A 26,695-nucleotide genomic window follows, 5' to 3' on the forward strand; every position below is an offset into this window, starting at 1 on the left:
GTAACTAACTTCAGAATTGTGGGGTAGAAAAGGCAATACAGTCAAACACGTTCAATAATTTGTCTTGTATGTGTAACCACTTGAAGACTCGAAACAGGATGTATAACTTTCAAGCCACTAGAGAGAGAAAAGAGGGGGGAAAAAAGGACCAATCTAATGTCAGGGCATAAAGAGAAAAAAATTACACATGCTCACGTAATACAGCAAAAAATAGATGCAGATACGTCAATAAACATGAGTGGGTTAGACTCTCTCATTAAAAAAGAGTAAATCATATTATATTTTTAAGAAGCCATATAAACATTCCTTACAAGATTCAGAATTAAACATTGACCAAAATGTTTGAAAATACACAAAATTAAGGGCCAAAAGCATTAAATGGGACAAAGAAAAATTCACCAAGAAGATATTACACACATAAAACAAACCAACTTAAAATTATATGATGGAAAACCTGTTAGAAAAATGCAACTTGACCAATTCACAATCATGCTTGAAATGTGAATATATCTTTACTAGAAATAGGTAGATCAAATGAAGAAACCATGTAAGAAAAAGAATCTGTGTAACAAAACAGGTAAGATGCTTATTTGTTTTTAACAAACCAAATATATAAACTGACCATATGTTAGTCTTCACAAAAATATCAATAAGATAAAAATGTGGAAGTTATATAGATTCAATGAAATATTCACATGGAAGAGACAATAAAGAGAATAAGCTTGCCATCCGAAATAATAATTTTTTCTAATATAAAATAATTTTTATGAAATGTATAAAATATAATTTATTATAGAGTAATGAATATAAATTTACCAGGAGTACTTGTATCAATATAGATAAATTTCTTAAATATAATATTAAATAAAATACAAATTATAAAAGAACACTATAAAATAAGTATATATTATTCTGGGGTACACTCATTTATAATAAAATTATGAAAACATGCATAGAAATGATAAAAATCAAATTTAGAACAGTGTTTATCTCTGGAGAAGAAAGAATTATGATAGAGGTGTATATATTGATGGTTTATTTTTTAAGCTGTCAGTGCATATATAGTTATGCATTATATTATCTATTTATTCTATTTTTGAAAGTTGGATATATATTGTTTTAAAAAGAAAACATTTAGGTTTTATTCCTTGCCTCATATGAAAAAATGCTAAAATTTATCAGCAAAGAAATTAACATAAAAAAGACCACTTTGGAAAATTTGAGATATACTACTATACAATTAGACAATTCTTAGGTTAAAGAAGAAATGAAAACTGAGATTACAAAGTTTTTGAAAATAAATGACATTTAGGGACTCACAAACAGCAATCTGTGTAATATGGTCAAAGCCATTACTGACATGGGAAAATTAATATCCTTAAATATATTTTTTAAAAATAAGAATTTAAAGTAAATGTATGTATTCAACTCAAGAAGCCAAAGAAAGGATAAGATAAATTTGAAGAAAACAGAAGAGAATAATCAATAAAGATAAAAGCAGTAGACAAAACAATAAAAGGTAAATGAATTTAATTTTAAAAAGTAGTATTTGAAAAGACCAATAAAATAGACAAACCCCTATCAAATCTGATTTAAGAACTGAAAATGAAATAGACAATATTGAACATAAATTACAGTATATAAAGAGTTTGGGAGAATACCCAATTATAAGACAAGAATCAGAAATCTATATTTATTGATAATAGTAACATTTTAATATAATAATCAGTTTAAGAGGCCAGAACAATAGGGACAGTATGGTTACATCTGTGTTACAAAGAAAATGATATATGTGTTTAAGTTTATAGGTCTGTAAATATATTTTAAGGGCCTAAGATGAGAGAAAACACTTATGACCTACAAAATAAGAACAGGATTTAATTTTTATATATCCTAGAAATCAATAAGTTAAAAAAAATGGCAGAAGATATTAAAAGGCAATTCCTAGGAAACAATAAACAAGCAAAAAATTCTCTACCTCACCAGCAATCATAGAAATGGAATTTATAACGATCAAGATAAATCATTTTTTCACACTCAAATTGGAAACAATTAAATTTGATAATATTAAATGAAGGAGACACTAGAAGTCCATCACAATTGCTGACAGAAATATATTTTGATGCAACCATTTTAAAGAACAATTCAATAGTTGCTATTAAAACCCAGTAGCTATGGACCTAGGAATGTAACATGTGCGTCTACACAGAAACCTGGATATTCACTGCAGCACTGTGTCTAATAGTGAAAAAACAGAAACATTCAAAATTCCCATCAGTGAGATAATAGTTAAATAAATTATGGCACATCAATAAGTAGTAGTCTGTGGCCATTAAAAAGGATATGGTAGATCAGGAGGTGGTACTAGTGTAAGATTCATGGGACACATAGCTCGGTGGAAAAAAAACAAGTTATGAAAGAATGGGTAAAAAAAAAAAAAAGACAGAAACCAACATCATGCTTTAAAGAAACATACACACACGTATAGACTTTAGAGAAAGCTGTGGAATTCTGTATTATTTTTTAAAAAGCAAACAGCACATATATTATTAGCCTCATTTTACAGAAGAGTTACTAGCCTAGTCTAGAGAAGCCTTCATCATGGTCATACAGACAGGAACTGAGTCTACAACCAAATCCAGTGTTCTTCCACATTACACAACTTGGCATCTTGGAATAAAAGTGCATTGGTTTTGTAATCCTTCAGGCATATGTTCAAATGCCAACTTCACCACTTCCTAGTTAGGTAACCTTGGGAAAAATAATCTCTCTGAACTTCAGCATTTTCAACTGTAAAAAATGGGCAAATAAATACTAACTCCACAAACTGTAAAGATTAAATGAAAACTAAATGAGAACATTTCCTTCTCCATTGGCCAATACAATCAGTTCATCAAGAGTGTCTACTCTGTTGATCAGCAGGGTCCACAAACAGTCTTTGGCAGCTCAGCTCCATGTATAAAATTTGATGTATCAAATGCTTCTGTGGTACTATAAGTTGGGAGTTCTCTAAATGTGTCCATGATGATAAAACTATTCCAACGGCCTGGCATTTCCTTGAGGCTCCCATCTGCCTCTACCACCTTTCTCTCAGTCTTCCTGGCTCAGTTCCAAACATCTAGATTATATGGTATGTGGTATTCTATTTATTTCTTGAGAGTGAGGGCTGACCCTTCATGACAAAATTTCTAGCTATGCCCTGAGCCACTGTCTTCTAGGCCTGGCTACAAGACTCCCAAGAAAGTTTTCTAAACTGCAACTGAAAGAAATAAACATAACACATCATTAATAGTTCAGACTATTTTACTCTAAATGAATCACCTTGAACTTACCCAACTGTATTAGTTAGCTTGGGCTGCCATTACAAAATACCATAGAATGGATGGCTTAAACAACAGAAATTTATTTTCTCATAGTTCTAGAAGTTACAAGTCCAAGATCAAGGTGCCAGCATATTAAGTTTCTGGTGAGAACTCTCTTTCTGGCTTGCAGGTGGCACCTTCTTTCTGTATCCTCACATGGCCTTTCCTCTATGTGTGGGCACATTAAGGAAGTGTGAGTGAGCGCCCTGATATCTTTTCTTATAAGGACAATAATCCTATCAGATCAGGAGCCTACCTTTATGACCTCATTTAACCTTATGACTTCCTTAGAGATCCCATTTCCAAATACAGCCACACTAGAGTTTAGAGCTTTAATGTATGAATTTTGGGGGGACACAAACATTCAGTCCGTAACACCAACCATAGCATGACTCTTATGCCCTTTTCCTCTACTCCTTTATACAGGTCTTAAAAATGTTCTGGCAGGTCATTTCCCTCAAGCTGGAATTTTATTGTCTGGAAGAACTTGAATATCTGGAGATTTCACTATGTACCCTCTCTTTTGGATCCTTTAGAAACAAACAAACAAACAAATAAACATAAAGTAAGATCAGGCCTAGGGTCCTTGGCCTTCTTATACTCCAGCGAAAGGGTTTCCAGCTTACCAGTCATAACTTGCAGTTCCCTGCCCACCAACCAGCCTTAGCCTACTTGCATCACTGTGGGGGATCTCCTGATGCCAGTTTTATCCCATGATTCCCTGTCTGTCAACACTGGCCCAATGCACACCAGCAGGCAGCTTCCAGGTTGCCAGTCCTAGCTTATGTTTTCCTGTCTGCCAGCCTCAGCCCAGTAACTGTGGAAAAAAGCTCTAGCTGTGAATACACCTCTTCTAACAAGGCTTAAATCCCAACCTAGGGGGGGAGCTGCCCTTCCAAGTTTGTTCTTTCCTTAGGTTCTCTCCTTCAGCCCTAGAATATTCTTCTGAATTTTGATTCCTTCTTAGTAGATAACTGCTGTCAATAGTGAACAAATCTTCATATTGAACCTTATCTGTTCAAATTACTGTGTGGTTTCCATCTTCTGATTGGCCCCTGACACAGAAGAGCTTGAGACGAGTGTCCCTGGGTGTTTCACAGTGCTGCCCCCTACGAACAAGCAGAACAGAGGCACACCAGAGTCAGAGAAAGAAGGCTCTTCTGCCTATAGTGTCCCTGCTGCACACTCTACCAGCAAAAGAGAAATGTTTGCTAGTTCCAACACCAGGATTACAAGCAGGGCAATGAAGGGTAGATTTGAAGCTGAGGCAATAATCTGACACCTAGCATTGTAACCTTGCTGCCATCCATACACAAAAGTCCCTATTTAACTACATTTTTTTAAAAAGTTAGCACATACCAAGACCTTCCTATGCGCTTGATCATTTTAAGCTCTCTTAATAATCCTGTAATATGGGAACCATTACTATCCCTACTTTACAGATGGGGGAAATGTAAATTTAATTAGCTTTGGCAAGGATCCTAAGTAAAAGAGCTGAGATTCAAATCTAGGTATTCTGACTCCTAAGACCACACTCTCAACCACAATGCTATATTAACTTTTGTTTCTATTGTTAAGACAAAACAAGTTTTAAAATGTGAAGAGATCTGTTCCTTTCCAGGAGGCCATTTCCCCCACCGGTCCAACACACTGTTAGTGTGGCACTGTTTCCTCTCATGCACTTGGGTGCTGCTCTGAGCAGTATCACCCTTTAGACCAGAAAGCTGGTGGGCACTGAGGAAGAAACAAAATGAGAAGAAAGTGGAGGAGGTGCTACAGGATGAGGAAGAAGAATACGTGATGTAAAAATTTCCCGAACAAGTGGAAAAGGCAAAGTGGAGTACCTCCTAAAGTGGAGGGGGTCCTCAGCTGTGGATGACACATGGGAACCAGAAGAGAAGCTGGGCTGCCCTGACCTCACTGCCAAGTTCCTATAGTCACAGATAACAGGATATGGGACAGAAAAATTATAGGAAGGCAAGCGCAAAATTGACTCTGATTCTGAAAATAAGGGAGAGAACAAACCAAAGAAGAAGAGTCAGAAAAGCCATGAGGCTTTGCCCAGGGACTGGAGCTGAAGCACACTGTTGGAGCTACAGACTATATGCTCTTGATGAAATGGAAAATATCTAATGAGGATGACCTGGTCCCTTCCAAGGAAGCCAATGTCAAGTGTCCACAGCGAGGAGGGGGGTGTCATATCCTTCTATGAGGAAAGTCTGATGTAGCATTCCTACCTTTCAGAGGGTGGTGACAAAAAAGATGACAAGAATTAACTCTCCTGAGTACCAGCCCCTGTCACATCTGACTGTGGGTTTCAAGTGGAGAGGGAGGGAGTTCTACTTATCTTGACACCAAAGAAGCGGCTTGAGGAGATGTCCTTTGAAGAGTCAGTACAGAACTTAGAGCCGCCCAACTTTAAAGCCTTTCCAGCTGTGTAGTTTGCACACCCATCCCAGTGGAGGGGAAGGAGAAGTGCTGCAAGGCAGCTCATTGTGTACTTGGCTGAGAAAAGCCCAAGGTCTTCCATGAAGGACAAAACTTGCAGAATGGATATATGGGAGAGCAAACAATACTGTAGTTCTTCAAAAAGCATCTCCACAACACACAGCCTGCTTTCCAAAAGTGTTAACTCTGCATTTTTACAGTGTAGCGTGTATGTAGTTTTAGGGGATCGTTGGTGTACTATTTAGGGGTAGGAGTAGGAAGGAAGGGAGACAGGTAGCACCATTTTTGTTAAAATCTGGGGCCTGAGTGGGAAAATGGTGAAACATTGGAAAGAACAACCTAATGATGATTTGGTTCCATGTCCAGATATTTTATCTTAAAAAAAAATGTCACTGGCAACCTAAATGAGGACTGTGAGAGACTGTTTAAAAGCTGTGAATACCTGAAACTTCTAAGTCAAGTTGTTCCCTGTCTGAGCTTAATGCTGTTCCCAACAAAGGACTATGCCAGTTAATAAGTCACCAGCTGCCATTTGTAGAATGGAAACTGGTTGAGAAGGGAAAGTTTTATTGGAACATACTCCAAGCAATTGTTCTTAGAGGTACTAACTCTTGACGTTGATACAACCCTTTCTTTTTCAATTATGAAGTTATTAATATCAGCTTGTTCATCCAAGCAACTGGCTGAGGTATTTGGGGAGGGGAAGAGAGTGGTATAGAAGGCGGGAGAGTAGGGAAAGAAAGACCCATGCTCTTACAATGGAAAACTCTTGGAGCCTCTCTGCTTTTTGAACTTTGAACTCCAAAACCATTGGTGGTGGCACTGACAATACAAGTTCACAGGATCACTTTAAGAGTTGAAGGATTTCAAAAGCCCTGGTCTCAGGAGAAGATTAAACTTATCATACCAGGGCAGTGGTTCACTTTAAAAGACAAAACAAAACAAAATTTCTTCTAGTCTAAGAATTACCTAACACCCAAAATGCTGTCTTGAATTATGAGATCTATCAGTTCTCGACATTGTCTAGACCTGTACCTAAAAGTTCACTGTAAAATCTTTTTAGGCATGTGTTAGGTTTCTGTGAAAACTTTGTTTAATTGTAAACTTTGTACCACATTGTGAGTTTTTGTCTTAAAACTATAGATTTAAAAAAAAGCGAAGAGAAACTATCAGAGGCTAATGATAGTCAATATTGCTATTAAAAAAGGCAGCACACTTAGATAGTATCTATCTCAAAGGAAGCTATAAACAAATATGTCAAAATGTTAACAAGTATTAATTCTGAATGCTGGAATATACAGTTAACCCTTGAACACAGGTTTGAACCACACAGGTCCATTGATCCATGGATTTTTTTTTTTTTTTGACAAATACAGTACAGTGCAGTAAATGTATTTTCTCTTTGTTATGATCTTCTTAATACCATTTTCTTTTCTCTAGCTTATCTTGTTGTAAGAATAAAATAAAGTGTATGCATAATAAATGCATATAATATATACCACATACAAAATAGGTGTTAATCAACTGTTTATATTATCAGTAAGGCTTCTGGTAAACAGTAAGCTATTAATAGTTAAATGGAGGGGGGAGTCAAAAGTTATACATGGATTTTTTGACTACATAGGAGGTTGATGCCCATAGCCCTGCATTATTCAAGGGATAAATGCAGTATTTTATATACCTTTTAAATTTGACAAAAACAACTTTAAAAAGGGAATATAAGAAAAAAGCACTAAAAGGGGTGCCTGGGTGGCTCAGTCGTTAAGCATCTGCCTTCGGCTCACGGTGTGATCCCAGGGTCCTGGGATCGAGCGCCGCATCAGGCTCCCTGCTCCACTGGGAGCCTGCTTCTTCCTCTCCCACTCGCCCTGCTTGTGTTCCCTCTCTCTCTGGCTGTCTCTTCCTCTGTCAAATAAATGGATAAAAATCTTAAAAAAAAAAACACTAATAAAATATATGCAATCTTAAAAATAATTCAATTTTTCAGTTGTGGAAATTATTATTGAAAAGGATAAACAAATTTTAAAAATCATATAGTATTACTCAGTTTTGGCAGTTTATTCCCATTATGTTGACATTTTATTTTCAAAGAGAACTTAAATGTCCCTGAATTTAACATGAATGACAGGTGAAAAGGCATTATCTGGGACAAAGTCTATAAAACTGGTGTTTTAATTCATAAAATGGATTTAAAATATATATACAATAGAATATTACCCAGCCATAAGAAAGAATGAAATCTTGCCATTTGCAAATGGAGCTAGAGGTATAATGCAAAGTGAAATAAGTCAGAGAAAGACAAATACCATGTGATTTTATTCCCACGTGGAATTTAAGAAACAAAACAAACAAGCAAAAGGGGAAAAAAGGAGAGAGAGAGAAATCAAGAAATGGACTCTTAATTATAGAGAACAAACCGATGGTTACCTGATGAGAGATGGGTGGGGGATGGGTAAAATAGGTGATATGGATTAAGGAGTGCACTTGCTGTGATAAGTACTGCGGGGGTGATGTATGGAGTTGTTGAAGCACTATATTGTATACCTGAAACTAAGATAACACTATATGTTAATTAACTGGAATTAAAATAAAAACTTAAAAAATTAAGTTTAGAGAGGATTAAAAAGATAGGAACAAGATTAAAGCAACAAGTTATAATCAAATAAAATATCAGGAAGAATAAAGTGATTTTAAGATTAAACAACTATTATAGCAGAAACGGACCTTACAAATTCAAATCAATCATCCCTACCTACGACATTTCATAGAATGATAACCCTGAAAGGTTAAATGACTCCATTACTGTTATAGATGGTGGCAGAGCCCTAAAACTGAACCTCTTTACACAGCATATGTCATTTGAGATATAAACATTTTTAAAGGCATAGTTAATATGTACTCTCTACCTTCGTTCTCAAGGTTTTATATTTAGAGAATTTTATGTGGGGATTCGGTTTCATTATCTAAGGAAGTCTGAAGTATGCCCATCTATGAAGTTACCTACGAAGGAAGACAAAAAAGCTGATGCTCAAGGAAACAGATTAAGTTCTTCTCTATCTCCAAATACAGAACTATGTACATTTATTTGCAGGAACCATAGCAGGTTCATAAATTTGCAGCAGATTAAAGTATATATCTGGAAAGTAGCTCTGGGTCAGGTTCAAAGAGGTGGTGGTTGTAGAGATTAGGCCAATAAATTTCTCCCACCACAAGGAAACCTGTAAGGCCTGAGGTAGGAAAGCAGATTCTCCTTCAGGTTTCATCAATGCAGAAAGATTATTTTTGCAGACTGAAATTTACTTAGATTACCTGAGGACAATACAAAATCTATACATGTTATATACGATATACATACTTTCAATTAAAATTCCTATTTAAACTTGAGGAGTTATCAGTTCTTATAACGAGAATTAAAAAATTAAGAGTATAATAATGTTTGAAGGAGTTGGTGGTACAAAAATATATGAATTATATTAATGAAGTCATTAATTCTTCTTCCTAGGCATACAGCTAGAGTACATCTCCCAGTATCTCCGGCACTTAGATGTGGCCATATGACTCGGTTTAGAAAATGTAATATGAATGGCAGTGATGCCTGCCACTTCCAGGCCTGGCCATAAAAACTTCCCACAAGAATTCCTCTATGCTCCACCACCCCTTTTTGGCTAACTGGTATGGTGACACCCTGAGTAACCGTGGAAGCCACTTGTTGAAGATGGCAGAGTCACCATCACTCTAGATGCCTGAATGACAGCACGGAGGGGAGCGACATGCAGGAGTCTTCCTATCAACCCATACACAACCCTAGAATTATTACATAAACAAAAAGTAAGCTTTTATCAAGTTAATCCACTGAAACTTGAGGGTCAACTTGTTAGGACAAACTAGACTACCCTAATAAAATCCTATTTGAATCTAATTCTGTATATTAAATTGACCCTAAATCTTGGAAATGATCTGAATGTCTTGACAAGAAGCAGAAAATGAAACCTTGCAATTAGACAATCTGGTGTTTCTTTTTTCTTTCTTTTTTTTTTTTTAAAGATTTTATTTATTTATTTGAGAGAGAGAAAGAGACAGCACACAAGTGGGGGGAAGGGCAGAGAGAAAGGGAGAGAGAGATCTCAAGCAGACTCCACCCTGAGCACAGAGACCGACACAGGGTTTGATACCATGACCCTGAGATCATGACCTGAGCTGAAATCAAGAGTCAGGTGCTTAACCAACTGAAGCACCTAGGTGCGCCAACAATCTGGTATTTCTGGAGAAGAGTACATTGTACGACTATGATATATTCTAAAAATTAAGGAGAAGCTATCCAAGGATTTTATGTGGCCAAGGGTGGAACGTTTACTTTTTTCAGAATCTTCCTTCATCAGTAAATACCGGTTTTAAACATACTCCCAAGTTTAGCATTCTTGTGGAACTAAATAAATGTGGTCAGCTGTCTTTCATCAATCAATTTTATTTTTTAATTTATTTTAATATTTTGTCACTGAGATGATGAAGACACTCTGCTCTTCTCTGCCACCAACTTCACTTAGGCACTAATATCTGCCAAATAAATTCTGTATCACTGATGCTGATGGAGGTAGATGCACCCTGGTTATATCGCTTACCCACCTTGCCAATGGCAACTTGTAGGCATTGCTACTCACTTTTAAAGAGGACTTTAAAACATAACTCATGGTTTTCCTCATCACCCCAAATCATGTCAGAGAGAACCTCAACATTCAATGTTCGCCCATCTAATAACTTAGCCTCAAAACTCTCTGACTTTCCAACTTCAAAATTCAAGGACAAACTTCCATCACCACACTACATTCTCACCTAGAACTGCTCCATCTCTTAAACTACTGGGCACTGCTAGAGAAAAATCATGGACTCCAAACTCCTTTCTCTAGTTTTGCAGGAACATACCTTTATTCCTATGTAACTAGAAGTGAGGGAGAGATAAAGGCAAATTTAGTTCTGAGAAAGTAATAAACTGAGCAAATTAACTTCTGATAGATAATTTTCTCTGTCAAAATGGAGGTCATTTGCTTGAGACAGAATGAAGTGAGGTGTGCTGCAGGTAGACTGAAACACATTTGGAAGTAGCTGTTGTAGGATTGAAAATGGAGGTATCCAGGACATCTAAAAAGACTCTTAAACATGTCTCCTTGTCACAGGTTTCTGTTCCCCAAGAGTCTATACCTAGATAGAATTTCTGAATTATTAGTAAGGTGAATCTTCAATTTACTATATCGCGTCAACCTCTTTTCCGAAGGTTTGTACTCCTACCAACAGAGCAGGAGAATTTTTGTTGCCAAAAGTTATTGTTAATTTTCTTTTAATTTTACCAATCTAATTGGTAAGAAATGGTGCCTCATTAGGGTTATAATTGTATTTCCTCTTATTAGTGATGTTGGATCATCTTTTCATGTGTTTGGTCTTCTGAGTATCTTTCTCTTGAACGGCCTGTTTAAACCCCTGTCCATTTTTCTACTGTGTTGTCTTTTTTAAAAAATGATTTGCAGGGCTCAGTCGGTTAAGCATCTGCCTTCAGCTCAGGTCATGATGCCAGGGTGCCAGAATAAAGTCCCACATTGAGCTCCCTGCTCAGCGGGGAATCTGTTCCTCCCTCTCCCTCCCCTGGCTCGTGCTCTCTCTCACTCACACTCTCTCAAATAAATAAATAAATAAAATCTTAAAAAAAATAAAAAATGATTTGCAGATCACTGCTATTTATTCTGGATATTCTTTGCAAGTGCTATGTATTATAAGTATCTTCTGCCAGTCCAAGACTTCTATTTTATTAGGTATTTGTGTTTTAATGAAGTGAAATGTAGCAGTATTTTCTATTCTAGATTGTGCTGTTTATTTTGTTTTGAAAATCCTCCCCCACCTAGGGACAAAATTTTTATCTTCATATATATTCCTCTAAATATCTTGAAGTTTTGTTTTGTTTTATTTAGGACTCTAATCCACCTTGATTGTAATGGCATGAGGTAGACATCTAATTTTATTTTTATTTCCCACATAGAACACTTTACCTTTAATCAAGCCTTATTGTCTTGAATATCATTGTTGTTCAATATTTGGGGACCACCTTGTTTTAGCTCCTTTCAACATGGTAATAATTACTATTTTTGTTGTACTATGTAGTCAATGTCTAAGAATTACTTCATTTTCTTACCAATTTTTTTTATTTACCATTCCTTCTCGAATTTTACCCTTCATTTTATGTTCACCATTCCTCATATCCATTTTTTAGTAGTTCTTTCAATGATGATCTGAAGCGGTACCAATCTCATAAAAACGAATTTATTTTATTCTCATTACTAAATGACAATTTACCTAGTACGGAAATCTAAGATGGCAATTATTTTCTATCAGCATTTTGAAGACATATTATACCGTCTTCTGGCTTCTACCCATTGTCACAAATTATTCTTTAATCAGGCCAACTACTATCCCTTTGTACAAATCTGTCCTGCTTCTCTTTATCTTTGATTATACAGTTTTACTACAATCTGACTAACTACAGATTTATTATTATTTATCCCACCCAAGACAGTTTATGCTTCCTAAATCTGGGGACTAACATCCTTCTGAAAATTGTTCAACCATTTCTCTTAGAATATTGCCTCTCTCATTCCTTTAGTCTGTATCCCCTGATAGACAAATTTTAGACACATTTTATTTTTCATATCTATTAAATTCTCCTTAATATTAACCATCTCTTTACAGGTGTTACATTCTGTGTAGTTTCTTCAAAATTATCTTCCAGATTACTAATTGCCTCTTCAATTACATCTTATATGTTGCCTTACCTATCTAGCCTTCAAGAACTATATTTTATATGTCTAGAAATTCTTTGATTATGTTTCATACTGATTTTTCATTATCTTTAATCATTTTGCATACACTTAACTTGCAGATTCAACCAAATTATCCTATTTTTTAATTGTTAGGAATCCACTCAGTTTCTTTTTAAATAAAACTTCATATATTTTGTACTTTTGGATTATGAGCTTACCCTCTTCTAGACCTTTTCTGTAGGAATTACATATGGCCAGTGTTCATGGTATTTCCCTCCAAAAAAGTTTTATATTTCTTTCTGTCAGTGACATCAGCTTTTTCTCTGTTTGGGTAACAGAAGTTCTAAATATGAACCCATATGAGGTAGTGAGGGACCATGTTTATATATTCTCAGAAGATTTTTTTTCCCACTTGGAGTCCAGGCAGACATCTTCAGGTTTCCCTATCATCACACTAGGAGAATGACTTTTTCTAGTTGTTCTTTTGAAGAAGGCTCTGGGTGTCTCAATTTCAACTTCCCAAGATCTTGTTTCCATCCCTAAACAGGTATTACAATCCAAGTGCCTACAATTCTATGAATAATAATCCATGGCTTGCCCAAGTAAGCCACAGCTCACACTGTTCTAGTTATTAGTTTCCTCTTTATTTCTGCCCCCTGGTAATTTCCCTTAATTTCTTATGAGTACAGTACGGTATTTAAAAGGATGTTTAAAATATTTTTATGACAGATTATGTAGTATGCTATATTGTTAGAACCAGAAGTCTAAACCATTTGTTTTATTAAATGGGCATTCCATAATTTACCCATGAGCATTTTCATTTCATTAAAAAAAAAAGAGCCATTTTCCTAATACAACATACTTCACACCTAAGAAAAATGGATAGATACCTATTACCCATTCTCTAGTTTTTCCTTAGAAAGAAAACTCTGATGTTTAGCTAGGCACAACAGCGCACAAAATAAAGGTTACATTCATCAGGCCTTGTTGTGGGTAGACAGTTACATAAGCTAAGTTAAAATGACTATTTTGACTAAATTCTGGCTGGGAAAAATGTAAATGCAAGTGCTTTTTGAGATTTCCTGAAAGGCCAATTAAAAGGCACTGACTCTGCTATTCAGGGCCCAGGTAAGTAAAGCCTAAGTGCCTCATTTCTCCTGATCCCAAGCCATCGGCTCCTTATGGCACCTTGCTTTCGCTTATTTCAACCAATGTTATTTCCATAATCTCTTTAATCCCTGAGTTTAAAGTTGTTGTAGAGGGCATTCATAAGTAGAAATGGGCAAGCAGATCATTGTAGAGGGAGGAAGAGAGGGAAAGGAAAGGGAGGAAGCTCTATCTTTTCCCAAGCTAAACAACTACATGAAGAACACAGTCACTTTTGGATTAGGATGTAGTGCTGTGAGTGACTCAGTAGGATACCACGGTGCCTTCACAGATTTTTCTAGGTTAGGTACTTCTGACCCCTCTGTCTGCCAAAACCCTGATCCCTAGTACTAGTACCAAAGGACTTAAACTCAGTCCCTAGGCAGCCACTCTGCTCTCCCACAATTAAGAAAGCACAGCTGCAGATACTTGAATTTTACAGTACATGTAAGAATGCCACTTTCTCAAAAAAAAAAAAAAAAACCCAGGATGGTACTTTCTCTGTAGAATCTAAGAAACCTTCCTTAATAAAACATACCACCGAAATATGAAATAGACATGTTTCTAGAACTTCTCTATCAGCCTATAATCAAATATTATACCCTCGGATACCTGAGTAACTTCTGTTCTTATTTATCAGATAATCCCTCTGTGCTTCACTTCTCCCTTCCAATTTTCACCATTCTACTGAAGATCAATGTGCAAGCCAATCTCTGGCTTTAGCCATGCTCTGAATTCTGTCGAGCAAAGGATATGGGTAAAACACCAAAGACACAAAGTGCTACTCTCCTATAATTTGCCAGCAAACGGCAGGAACCTTGGTAAGTTTGCCTGCTTGCCTGCAGTTTTACAAAAATTTTAAAATAACTACTATAATAATTCAGGATAAGTTCTAGATTTTAATTATTTGGTGATACATAAGAAATATTTTTGATAATTAAATATTTAGTTCATAATAGCACCCAGTGTTTGTGCTTCTAATAAAATTTAGAACATTAAATCAAAGTACAAATTATAGACCTTAATCTTACTCCTCAAATAGGATGTAATCACTATGATTAAGTCTGTGTTATAAACCACTTGAATCACAATTCTTATCTAACTTTCGTGATGCTCAAGTAATCACCAGGGCTGGCCGATCAGAAGAGAACAGGACAGGCATATGTGATAATACATGTACAAAGTACGGGACCAAAAGGTTACTAAGACTGGATTCTTTACTAGGAGGACATAAAATCCTAATATGATCCACTTATTTGGATAGGAATCAGTAAGGAGAAAGCCATATGGCAACAAAAGTTCGAGTTACGCTGACCTCCTTTCACCACAAACCCTAGTCCAAAAGCTGCCTATGATTGCCCATAGGACTCCATCATTAAGTTTGACGGTAGTAACAGCTTCAAAACCTGTCTGAATCTCTTGGGGAGGATAAATGAATGTGCTTGTATACGTATAGAGAATTACAAGTCACCTTCCATCTTTAGAGTAGTAAGAATAAAATTAAAATATAGTTGACCCTTGAAAAGTACGGGAGTTAGGGTACCAAACACTGTGCAGTTGAAAATCCGTGTATAACTTTTAATTACCACAAAACTTAACTACCAATAGCCTCCTGTTAACAGAAAGCCCTACCAATAACCTGCAAGTCAATTAACAATTATTCTATATGGTATATGTATTATATACTGGATTCTTAACAATAAAGTAAGCTAAAGAAAAGATAACGTTTTAAGAAAATCATAAGGAAGAGAAAATGCATTTACAGTACTGTATTTATGGGAAAAGATCTGCGTATAAGCGGACCTGCACAGTGCAAACCCTTGTTGTTCAAGGGTCAACTGCAGTTTATTATTATATTCCTATTTGAATATAACTAATTTTAACAGGTTGGAGCTAGCTTAAATTGGATGTAACCTATGTGCACCTTTCTGACCTGATGTGAAACTGGTTAGGAAAAATTCATTTTGAATTGTTCTAAGCAATTGACTAATCCATTATATCTCTTCCAGAGAAAGAGATAATCCAAATATCTCAGTTAGTCAATATTTACATATCAATTAGATAGATATCATTCTTATCAAAAAGCAGAAAAAATGGAATTATTTGAAATTCTTTTATATACCCTTTCTGTAGTCTAAATTCTGGAGCTGGAGTATTAAATGAATAAAAGGTATTTTAGTGAATGGGGAAAAAGCAAAAAACTTGGATTCTACTTTCCCAATTTGGAAAAATAACTCTTCGATGAACAAACACTTACTATGCTAATCAATTAAATGATACAGCACTAAATTTCCACATTTTATTTTGCTTATATAATCTATCAGTATGTCAAAACATAAAGGAGTAAAGGGTCACTTAAAAAGGAAGATGAAAAACATATCTAGAAAATCCTGTTTAGTACACAAATGACTAGGCATTTTCCTTAATGTTAGATAGATAATACCATAAATAAACCTTGTTTGATTTTTTTAGACACACTTTTCTCCAACACAAGAATGTTTACACTAAACAAAGTAAAGTTACTCAAATTCTTAGTGTTCAGTACAACAATTACAGGAGATCAGTGAGAACTAACAATCTCCATTTAAACTTTCCCATCAAGTTTAAATAAAAGAATAAAATCTCTGGCATAGTATAAGTTTGGTACATTTCCTATGGAAGTTAAATATTACATAATGGGTAAAAAAAGTACTCATTAGATCATATTACTAAGGTTTATACATCTTAAAAAGTGGAGTAAGATGAACAAGAATTAAATAGCAAAAGCTGTGACCATGTAGAAGTATACATTGAAAAAGTCTACATTTCATGAGCAAGTTAAAAAAGATTTCATGGTTTTCTAGTTTATTTGTGTGTGTGTGTGTGTGTGTGTGTGTGTGTGTGTGTGTGTGTGTGTTTCTTAATGGCTATTTCAATCTACCACTCTCCAAATCTCTATCATGATTACTCTACAAATCTCTATTATCTTGCTCTCAAATGATGACATCGCCTTCTATTTCACAGTGAAAATAGAAATCATCAGGCAAGAAATCCTTCAACCACTTGCCACTAAAAATGTATAATCTTTGTGTCCTCCCGTCCCTTCTTCCTGTTACACTGGAAATGGCATTGTCCCTATTACCTAAGATTAAATTCTTTCCTTGTGCTTTAACTTTCATTTCCCATCTATACCTTGGTTCTTGGCAAATCAATTATCCTCTCTCCCTCCTTTGGTTTAGTGTTCCTCTTCTTTCCTTCAACATTTAAACATATTTAAGGATCCTCCATCTTAAAAAAAAAAAAAAAAATCAATTCTATGTTCCTTAAGCTACTGCCCTCACTTCTCCCCTCCATGGCCAAATTTCTAAAAGTGCTGTCAACACTTACCTCATCTTGTTCACATCACCTTTTCTTTACCTTTAGTCTCAGCTTCTCCAACTATAATTTGATTTTCACCTCCAAGATCTCACCAAGATCATCCATGATCTCCTTATTGCTAAATTCAGTGAACACTTTCCATTGCTCATCTCAAATGAACTCCTCTGGTAGCGCTCACTGAAAGTGACTACAATACTTCTTGTCTGAAGTATTACCTTTTGGTGGCTTCCATGACTCTCCTGGCTTTACCAGTCTAGGCATTACTTCTCAGCTTTTTGCAGGGTCCCATTTTTCTGACAGTTTGTAAATCACTGATGCTCACCAGGACTCTTTCCTTAGGTGATTTTCTTTTCATGTTCTATATATTCTGATCAATGTCACCCATTCTTATGACTTTCAACGCTTGGTGATTTCCAAATCTATTGCTATAGCACAGATTTCTCTCCTAAGCTTCTGACCTATGTATCCAACTGGAAGTTTCCCTTTGGCTGTCCAGAAAACACCTTGATCCACTGTACAAATTAAAAACGTCATTCATGCACACTCCCCCCAAGTTTTTTTTCTCCTGAGGGAGAATACCTTGTGATACCTTGTGAACTGCTGCACAATCCACCCAGTGCCCAAGACAAAAACATCTGAATATCATCCCAGATTCTTCCATCTCTCTCATCCCTAAAATCTAGTCAACTACCAATCCTGTTGATCCTACCTCTTGAATCTCTCTCCAGTGCCACAACTTCTCATTGCTTCACTGCTATTTCCCTAGTAAAGTTATAACCATTTCTTGTCTAAATAAATATTATGGGTAAAAACTGTTTGACATGTATTTTTTAAATTAAGGAATATAGAGAATCATACCCTCTAACATTCTCATCTAAGAAGTAACAGCATCTTACCTGGCCTCCTCCTTTTCAGCATTGCATCCCTCCTTCTACCTTCCCTATCCAGTCAAAGTGATATTTCTAAAATGCAAATTTGATTATATCATCCTCATGCCTAAAAACCTGTCAATGCCTCCCTATTACTCTTAATGTAAAGTTCAAATTCCTTGATAAACCTTAGAAGGTCTTGTACTATCTGCCTCCTGATTACTTTCTAGCCTAAAGTTTGTCTGATCACTCCTGCCTCAAATTCTCTGCTATCCATCCACACCGATCTTTCAATTCTGGAAACACGCTACTCTCGTTCCCACACATGTTATTTTCTCTTGGAACACATTTCTTCACCCACTTTGCCTCCCTGTTTCCCTAATAATTCCTACCTATTCTTTAAATCTCAATTTAGACATTACTTCCCCCAGGAAGCCACACTTAATGTCCCAAGCCTGGGTTTTATGTCCTTCCTGCATGATCCCATAGTATACTCTATTTTCCCCATCACATCACTTTAGCATATTGCATTAGAATTATTCTGTATCCTCACCAAACTGTAAGCTACAAAAGAACATGAATTTTACTTCATCCACTACTAATGTGCACAGAATGTAGTATCTACTACACTTCAATAAACATTCCTTGAATAAAGTATTTGAATGGATGAATGGAAAGATGGATAAATTGTTTCTAAATGGGACATGAGATGGAAATCTTGATTTTGCTTAATACATGAATCATAAAAAATATTAATCATTTGGATATAATCATGGATAGATAAATGATCTTCCCTAGTACTTTTCCAGGACCAGGAAAGGTAATACTCTTTAGCACATTATGTATAGTATTTAAAGAGAAAGAAGTGGAGGGGGAAGAGATCAAAGGAGCCATTTCGTGACAGAACTGCTATGTTGATAGCAACTAAGAAACTTTTGAAAACTGGTATGGGAATCTAGTATGCAACAGTTTAGATACATAATTTTACATGAGCAACTGCCTCAAAGTAAAACCATTAAATTATTTAATACTAAAAGACTAAGGACTCTGAAGAGAATAAATCTGTGGTCTTTTCATATATTTAGAGAGAGAGAAGAAAACAAAAATGTATACATGCTGTATCTACAATCTAATGAAACTGAAATTAGTTACTAAATTCACATCTACCATTAATGCTATGACTCAGTGTCCAAACATTAATCCTCACAGATAACACAAAGAGGTAATACTACCCATTATTTTACCTTGCATTAATTTTCTAATCTCTAAAGTCAAATGCAAATTTGCATGGATGAGGTGATTTTGTGAAAGCAAGCTTTTTAAAGAACTGTAATAATAAAACATTGTAACTTATTTCAGAATTTAGAATCTTTTCATTCAGTCATTAAACAAGAATTTATTAAAATCTTAATGAGCTACAAAATTTATGTGCTATATGGAGGATGAATGAAACCTCCCTCAAAGAAGCTTCAAAAATTTAGGGTTAATATAATTGTTTTAATAATCTCAAAGATCTTCTTTAATCTTTAGGTAGAAAATGGCATCCATTTCTCAAAAATTATTAAAGATAAATTATATATTCAATCAATAAGAGGGAAGCTACATTTTACTTTACTTAGTATTCATAAACAGTCCAGCCCCACATTATATAAACAGAATTACATGTCAGAATGTGAGAATCAACCAGGAAGTCACATTAAACCCAAATACTATTTACCTGAATTCCAATTCAAAATACAACTCGATGTTTTTATTATATTTTTTTAATGTGGAGATTATATAGATCAAGGAAAAAAACCTGTATACACCTTCTTTCAAACTGATTGCTGTGCATTATTTGACAATTTCCAAGTCTTAGAAGAGAATTACAGATGAGAATTTTTTAATTTAAGTTCAAAGTCATGACAGTTTCATTTCCTGATTCCCAAGGTGGATCTGAATAAAAAGACATCCGTAAAATGTTGTAACTATCTTTCACGGCAACCCAAATAAAAAGTACATGCACTTCTATAACTCCTGGCTTGGTATAACCAGAAAGAGGACATATGTTTTTCCAAATTCATTCAAATTTTATTCTGTGATTTACTTAGGAAAAAAAATCTACATAACACGGTCAGGCCTCTAGAAGAAATGTGCATAGCATCTGGTGGGTTTGCCATGGGGTGACTCAGAAAACAAAAAGGGGATCTCCCACCTAGTTTAGCCTCCTATACAATAGTGTTACTCTACAAAGAATTCACCTATCCTCAGCTTTACATCTATGCGGCTTCCCTCACTCTACAAAAAGTTGGGAATCTTCATTTACACATTGGACAAATTCTTCAATATTCTGGGAAAGAATAAGCATAACTTCCTGTCTGAAAATGTGCTGCCTTAAAAAGAGGTTGGAAACATACACAGTGAAAGGAATAAAAAATGCATGATTATTGGCAATTATTATAGAACTATACCAAAGAGATAGAAATATTGTTCTCTTTTCCACTTGAAAGTAAAACTATATGCAAGTCATAAAACAGATGTGTTCTGTGAAATAAGTAAAATATGGATTAAAGTGTATTAAGCAACCTAAATTTTTTTATTTTGAACCTGAAACAAAAAGGTACTTCAAGAGTAAAATTTTTTCCGCTAATAAAAATAATGTTTTAAGGCTAAAATTGTAGAGTTCTAAACAGAATCTTGTCACCATCTCTTTACAATATTAGTAAAGTTCAAGGCCATGTCTACTGAAAAATTTTGGCAAGCCAAATTTGCACTATTAAAATAAATACAGTGTCACGTGACTGGTCTCCCAAAGCCTGGAATTTTGACCTTGACCAAAGTCTTCTGAATTCTAATGCTATAAATAACCAGCATTTAGCTGAACAAAATATTAAACTATTAATTCTCACAGAATGTGGTTGTGCCTTTTCAATGCACATGTCCCATGCAAATGTTTAGCATGGGCTTATTCATTTGACAAATATTTATTGTGTGTCTACTAGGGCTAGGCCCTATATCAAGCAATGAAGATATAAAGAAGACCACGACCAACACAACACCTCTCTTTAGAGGGCTAAAAAAAGAGAGAAGACAACAAATAATTGCAAAAACTCATCACTTAGGACTATAGGATAAGCAGGGGCATTTTAATATCTATAGAGTACGGGAAAGCCTCCTGGAAGAAGTTGAGAGGCAATGTCTTAAAAACAAAAATCTTCAAGACTATGGTAATAGAACTGTATATCTATAAGTTACAGCTATTTATGCCTATCAGTTAAATTCTATATTATCATAACATGAACAGGTTAATTTATTGCTAGGCTTATGTTTAGCATTAACATGCTGCTTAAAAGAGGTTTTATAAATCAAAGATTCTTATAGTTTAAACCACAAAAAGGGGGCGCCTGGGTGGCACAGCGGTTAAGCATCTGCCTTCGGCTCAGGGCGTGATCCCGGCATTCCGGGATCGAGTCCCACATCAGGCTCCTCCGCTATGAGCCTGCTTCTTCCTCTCCCACTCCCCCTGCTTGTGTTCCCTCTCTCGCTGGCTGTCACTATCTCTTCAAATAAATAAATAAAATCTTTAAAAAAAAAAAAAACCCACAAAAGGAATAATTTCTACCACTTCAGGAAAATCAAATGAACACAATCAGTAAATATTTCTGAAAAAACGGCAGACTGACCTCATGAGTTTCTTTCAACGTCTTCCTCTCTTAACCACATTAAAATCACAATAAAAGAAATTTTTTAAAAGATAGAAACATATAAGAACTAAGAAGGAAAAAAGGAAAAGAGACTAAAACAATCAAGAGAATTCATCAAATTTTTATAAAATGGAGGAGATGGAGGAATGATAATTAACCTGGCGGGGGTGGGGGGCAGGGGCAAAACCTGAGTATTGAGGAGGAGGAGACCAAATGGAAGTGAGCTGACTGGAGACACAAAACCCAGAAAGGATAAGACTTTGGGAATTACAAGTTGTGAAGTCAGAGTAAGTGATGGGGCTGAAAATAGAGCATTAGGTAACAATATGTAAGAACATCATTGGATACTTCCCCAACACACAGGCTCTCACATACAGGTATACATGCACCTGCATCTAGGTTACAGCTCCTTCAACCTCTCCTATTCTTTGGAGACACTTAATGACACCAGAGAAAAGGACTTATAAAACACTGACATTTGGGGATGCCTGGGTAGCTCAACTGGTTAAGCATCTGACTCTTCATTTCAGCTCAGGTCATGATCTCAGGGTTTTGAGATTGAGCCCCGCGTGGGACTCCACACTGGGGCTCCACACTGGGTGCGAAGGCTGCTTAAGATTTTCCCCCTCCCTCTCTAAAACAATACAAACAAAACAAAAACAAAAAAAGTGACATTTGGATGCCACTCTATTAAAAAGCCCAGATCACCAAACGAAAAGCCATTCTCATGTACAAATAGCTTCTGAGTAGCTCTCAAATATAGAGGCAACAACCACAGATATGTGAAGAAAACTTCCAAAATGAAAGTCAGAGCTTAGAAAATCAAACAGGAATAAAAATGAACCTGGAAGAAACAACACAATGCATGAAGTGGAAGACAATTAAAAAAACAAAACAAAACTATGATTAATATCCTTAGAGTAAAAAGAGAAATTTAGGGGCGCCTGGGTGGCACAGCGGTTGAGCGTCTGCCTTCGGCTCAGGGCGTGATCCCGGCGTTATGGGATCGAGCCCCACATCAGGCTCCTCCGCTATGAGCCTGCTTCTTCCTCTCCCACTCCCCCTGCTTGCATTCCCTCTCTCGCTGGCTGTCTCTGTCTCTGTTGAATAAATAAATAAAATCTTCAAAAAAAAAAAAAAAGAGAGAAATTTAGCAGCCATAAAACAAAACAGAAGGCTGTACCACAGGAACATTAGAGAACAAAAAATAGTTTTGAACTATAAAATTAAGATAGCTGAAATAAAACTTTTAATAGGACAGCTGGAAGATAAAGTCAAAGATTTCTCCCATACAAACACGCAAACAAGCAAGAAGATTAAAAAGTTAGAATAGAAGATTAGAATTAGATTAGGATCTATTAGGATGTATAACTTCAGACTAATAGAGGTTCCAGAAAAAGAAAACAGAGAAAATGGAAAAAGGGAAATTGTCAAAGAAATAATATAAGAAAAGTATATAGAACTTTCAAACATGAATTTCTATATTGAAAGAACCCTCAAGTTCCAGCACAATAAATGAAAAAATGCCCACATAAAGCTCTTATTGTGAAAGTTTCAAATAATAGGGGTAAAAAGAAATTATAGACGTTTTCATAGCGCTTGGGTGGCTGTCAGTTAAGCATCTGCCTTTGGCTCAGGTCATAATCCCAGGGTCCTGGGATTGAGTCCTCGCATCAGGCTCCCTGCTCAGCAGGGAATCCACTTCTCCCTCTAACCTTAGCCCTGGCTCCTGATCTCTCACTCTCTCTCTCAAATAAATAAATAAAATCCTTTAAAAAAAAGAAACAAAAACAGTTTTCCAAGGGGGGGTAAAGGCTAATTACAAAACAATAACAATCAGAATTACATGATTAGAGACTTGGGAAGAGTAAGACAGAGGCCCTTGGTAATATCCGTAGAGGAATTTCTATAAACACTAAGCAATTATACTGTAATAGGTACAAGTAAATAAATAATTGAATAAAATTACCAAAATTTATTGAATGCTCACTACATGCTAGGGGTACAATTCTAACTATTCTACAATTCTATTTAAAATGTATTAATTCATTTAATTTTCATAACTATGAGGAAGACACTATTAAGTGTGGTCTTTTAAAAACTGCATGATACCATGTCTCAACTTTAAAAGTAAAATTAATTTTAGGGGCTCCTGGGTGGCTCAGTCGGTTGACCATCTGCCTTCGGCTCAGGTCATGATCTTGGGGTCCTGGGATGGAGCCCTCAGTGGGGGTTCCATGCTCAGCCGGGTGTCTGCCTTTCCCTCTTCCTTTTCCCCTCCCCCCACTCATGCACAAGCATGAAATCTTTTTTAAAAAAAGTAAAATTAATTCTAAAAAAGAAGAAAATACTGTTTTAATGCTCTCTACCTTCCTAATCTGTTCCCAAATCTACTATGGTTGATGAAAAATTGAGTCTCGGTCAATGGGGATACAAATTTAATGTATGGGGGGCGGGGAGAAGAAGAGTGGGAGATGAAAGTTGAGGGTATGTGCTGCTAGCATTTTAATTATTCATTGTATAAAAGTACTTTATGCTATATATTTATAATTTGCTGCTGGGAAGTCCGTACAGTAGATTCCCTGATTTAAATGCATCAACGACCTCCACCAAAAGAAGTGATGGCACGTACATCAGACCACCAATATGTATCTCGGCCAAGAATAAAGAATCTATACGTTTCATTAAAGTTAAAAACAGAATAGCTACCTCTTTTCTAAATTATAGTCATCTAAGCCCTTCACACTCTTTAGTCTTGCGAAGAAAATTTCCCTAAATGACACCTAGACATTTACATGACTGCTAAATATACTGATATGACAAAAACATTATGCCCCATTCACTCTTGCCTTACCCTCATCTTTACCTTCTATCATCAGCCGCATAATGATACTTGAATATTTCCATTCGAAGATCTTCTGTAGGAGTTAGCCTCATTCAGTTTCCTATTTGTGCTGTCCTACTCATCTTCTCACTTATCTTCCTTACTTAAAAGTTTCTGACTTGGGGGCGGCGGGGGGGGGGGGCGGATATACTGTTTTGAATAGATTTTTTTTTGTGTTTTTTTCTTTTCCCCGTTTCCAATCTGGGGATATCTTCTGACCTATAATAAGGGAGTAACACAGTTTTGGCATTTACTCTCTTGGGACTAACAAACTGCTATACGATAATGTCGTTCCTTTGAGACTTCAGACCACTGCTTCAAAACTCATCCTACCGCACTGGACCTCCCGGATAATTTGCTGTTATCTGGTCTAGCCTGGGCGTTCCTATCTCTCACGTACCCAGCCCTCCACTTACTGCCTGTTATACCCTTGACTTCTTCGTGGTCGTTTTGTTTTGTCTCGGTTTGGGGTTTTGGTTAATTGGTGGTACCTGCAGCAACCTCTGAGGTCCTGATATATCAATGACAGCATCATCTATGTCTTCCCAACAGCTGGGTGAACAGACCCTGGACTGCCTGGCCGGCGTCTCGGTCTCACTCACAGGAGGTCCCCATCTGCGGCCGCAGAGATCACAACCGCGACAACCTCCCGTGTCTGGTGTCACGGTGGCCTTCAGTCCCAAGCGCACCCAGCACGACTGTCACACCTTCCTGGCGCTCAGGTGGAACACCTTGGCTGCCCTACCCTCGGGCGTCACCTGCGGGCCAGCCCTAGGGCGCGCACGCGCTCACGCACTTACCGTTTCCTTGGCAGCCGCAACCGGGATGGGAAGCAGACCCCGGCCGCGGGGCGGGTCCTCTGGCTCTCCGGTCGAGCTCTCAGAGGGCCGCCCAGGGGCAGGCGCCCGCGCGGAGTCGGCCCGAGGGTCCCCATACAGCTGGTAGCACACAAGGCCGACCAGACCACCGCCGGCCGCCGCCGCGATGCTCAGCTCCCCCCAGCGCCTCCGCCGCCTCCAAGCCGCCTCAGCCACAGCCCCCTCTTCCTCCTCCCGGCAGGAGAAGGGCCGGCAAGGCGGGCCCAGGGCTAACCCCGCAGGCCGCCCCCACGGCCCAGGAAAGGGATGGTGAGGGTAGGGCGGAGGCGGGAGCCGAGGCGGAGGCCACAGGAGCCTCCGCAGTGCAGCCATTGCGGGAGCTGCCCGCACCAGGGCTGGCAGGGAGCGGAGGGGGGGGGGGGGGTGTCAACGAAACCTCGCGAGAAGTCGGTGTGCGGAGGCTCGATATCTGTCCGAGAGCGACCCCTACAAACGTGCGGTCCGGGGTACTCTGTAGCTGGCCTTCAGCTAGGGCGACCGGGGGTCTCGGACCGGGAGATCCTGGGGAAGGGGGCGGAGCCCGGCTACTCCTCCGCTCCGCACTAGCGTCTCAACCCCGCAGTCATAAATAACTGCGCCTGCCCCCGACAGCACCTGACTGCGCGAGAACCCAACACCGCAGGGTACAGCCAAGTCAGCGGAACTTAAAAGAGCCCTCGTGTGCGGTGGTGTCCGGGCGTCCGTCCGCTAACTTGACCCTTCCGACTTTGCTTTGCGGGGTGGGTTTTGGATCGTTAGTAGTGCCCCTCTAAGAAAGTCACGTCCCCTGACACAAGGTCACGAAAAATTTGCAATTGTACCTTCAGGTGTACAATAAAAAGGAGGTGGGGGCACCTGGGTGGCTCAGTCGTTAAGCGTCTGCCTTCGGCCCAGGGCATGATCCCAGGGTCCTGGGATGGAGCCCCGCATCGGGATCCCTGCTCCACTGGGAGCCTGCTGCTTCCTCTCCCACTCCCCCTACTTGTGTTCCCTCACTCTCTGAGTGTCTCTCTCTCTCTGTCAAATAAATAAATCTTTAAAAAAAAAAAAAAAAAGGAATGAAAGAAAGAAACTGTAAAACTCTTATAAAAAAATAAAAATAAAAAACAAAAAGGAGGTGAAGTGTGGCCCAAGTCAGAAAGAGGGCAAATTAAGTCAAAGGCTGTTTTGACTACACAGTGACAGCTTCTAGACTTTTAATGGGGGAAGGCTAACGTTTTTTAGTTACAATTAATATTTTGTTAAAAAATTACCATACCATACAAATTAAGTGGTCACTTAATTCA

General features: G+C 37.3%; 1 protein-coding gene and 1 pseudogene across 2 annotated transcripts in view; one reads left to right on the forward strand and one right to left on the reverse strand.

The window, feature by feature from the left end:
- MICU3 (mitochondrial calcium uptake 3) overlaps positions 1-25,978 on the reverse strand; it is a 104,954-nt gene extending 78,976 nt beyond the window's left edge. The window contains exon 1 of one of the 2 annotated variants that reach the window (XM_045779358.2): positions 25,353-25,978. In XM_045779358.2, coding sequence (XP_045635314.1) covers positions 25,353-25,742 — 390 coding nt within the window. In that variant the 5' untranslated portion in view covers positions 25,743-25,978. The remainder of the gene's footprint in view (positions 1-25,352) is intronic. The other variant, XM_045779359.2, reaches the window with a different exon arrangement.
- Positions 535-5,675, forward strand: LOC123780382 (chromobox protein homolog 1 pseudogene; annotated as a pseudogene).
- Positions 25,979-26,695: the final 717 nt, after the last annotated feature.

This window comes from Ursus americanus, chromosome 27 (genome assembly GCF_024610735.1).
Source record: "Ursus americanus isolate L20-20 chromosome 27, mUrsAme1.1.p, whole genome shotgun sequence".
In the NCBI taxonomy this organism is placed as follows: domain Eukaryota; kingdom Metazoa; phylum Chordata; class Mammalia; order Carnivora; family Ursidae; genus Ursus; species Ursus americanus.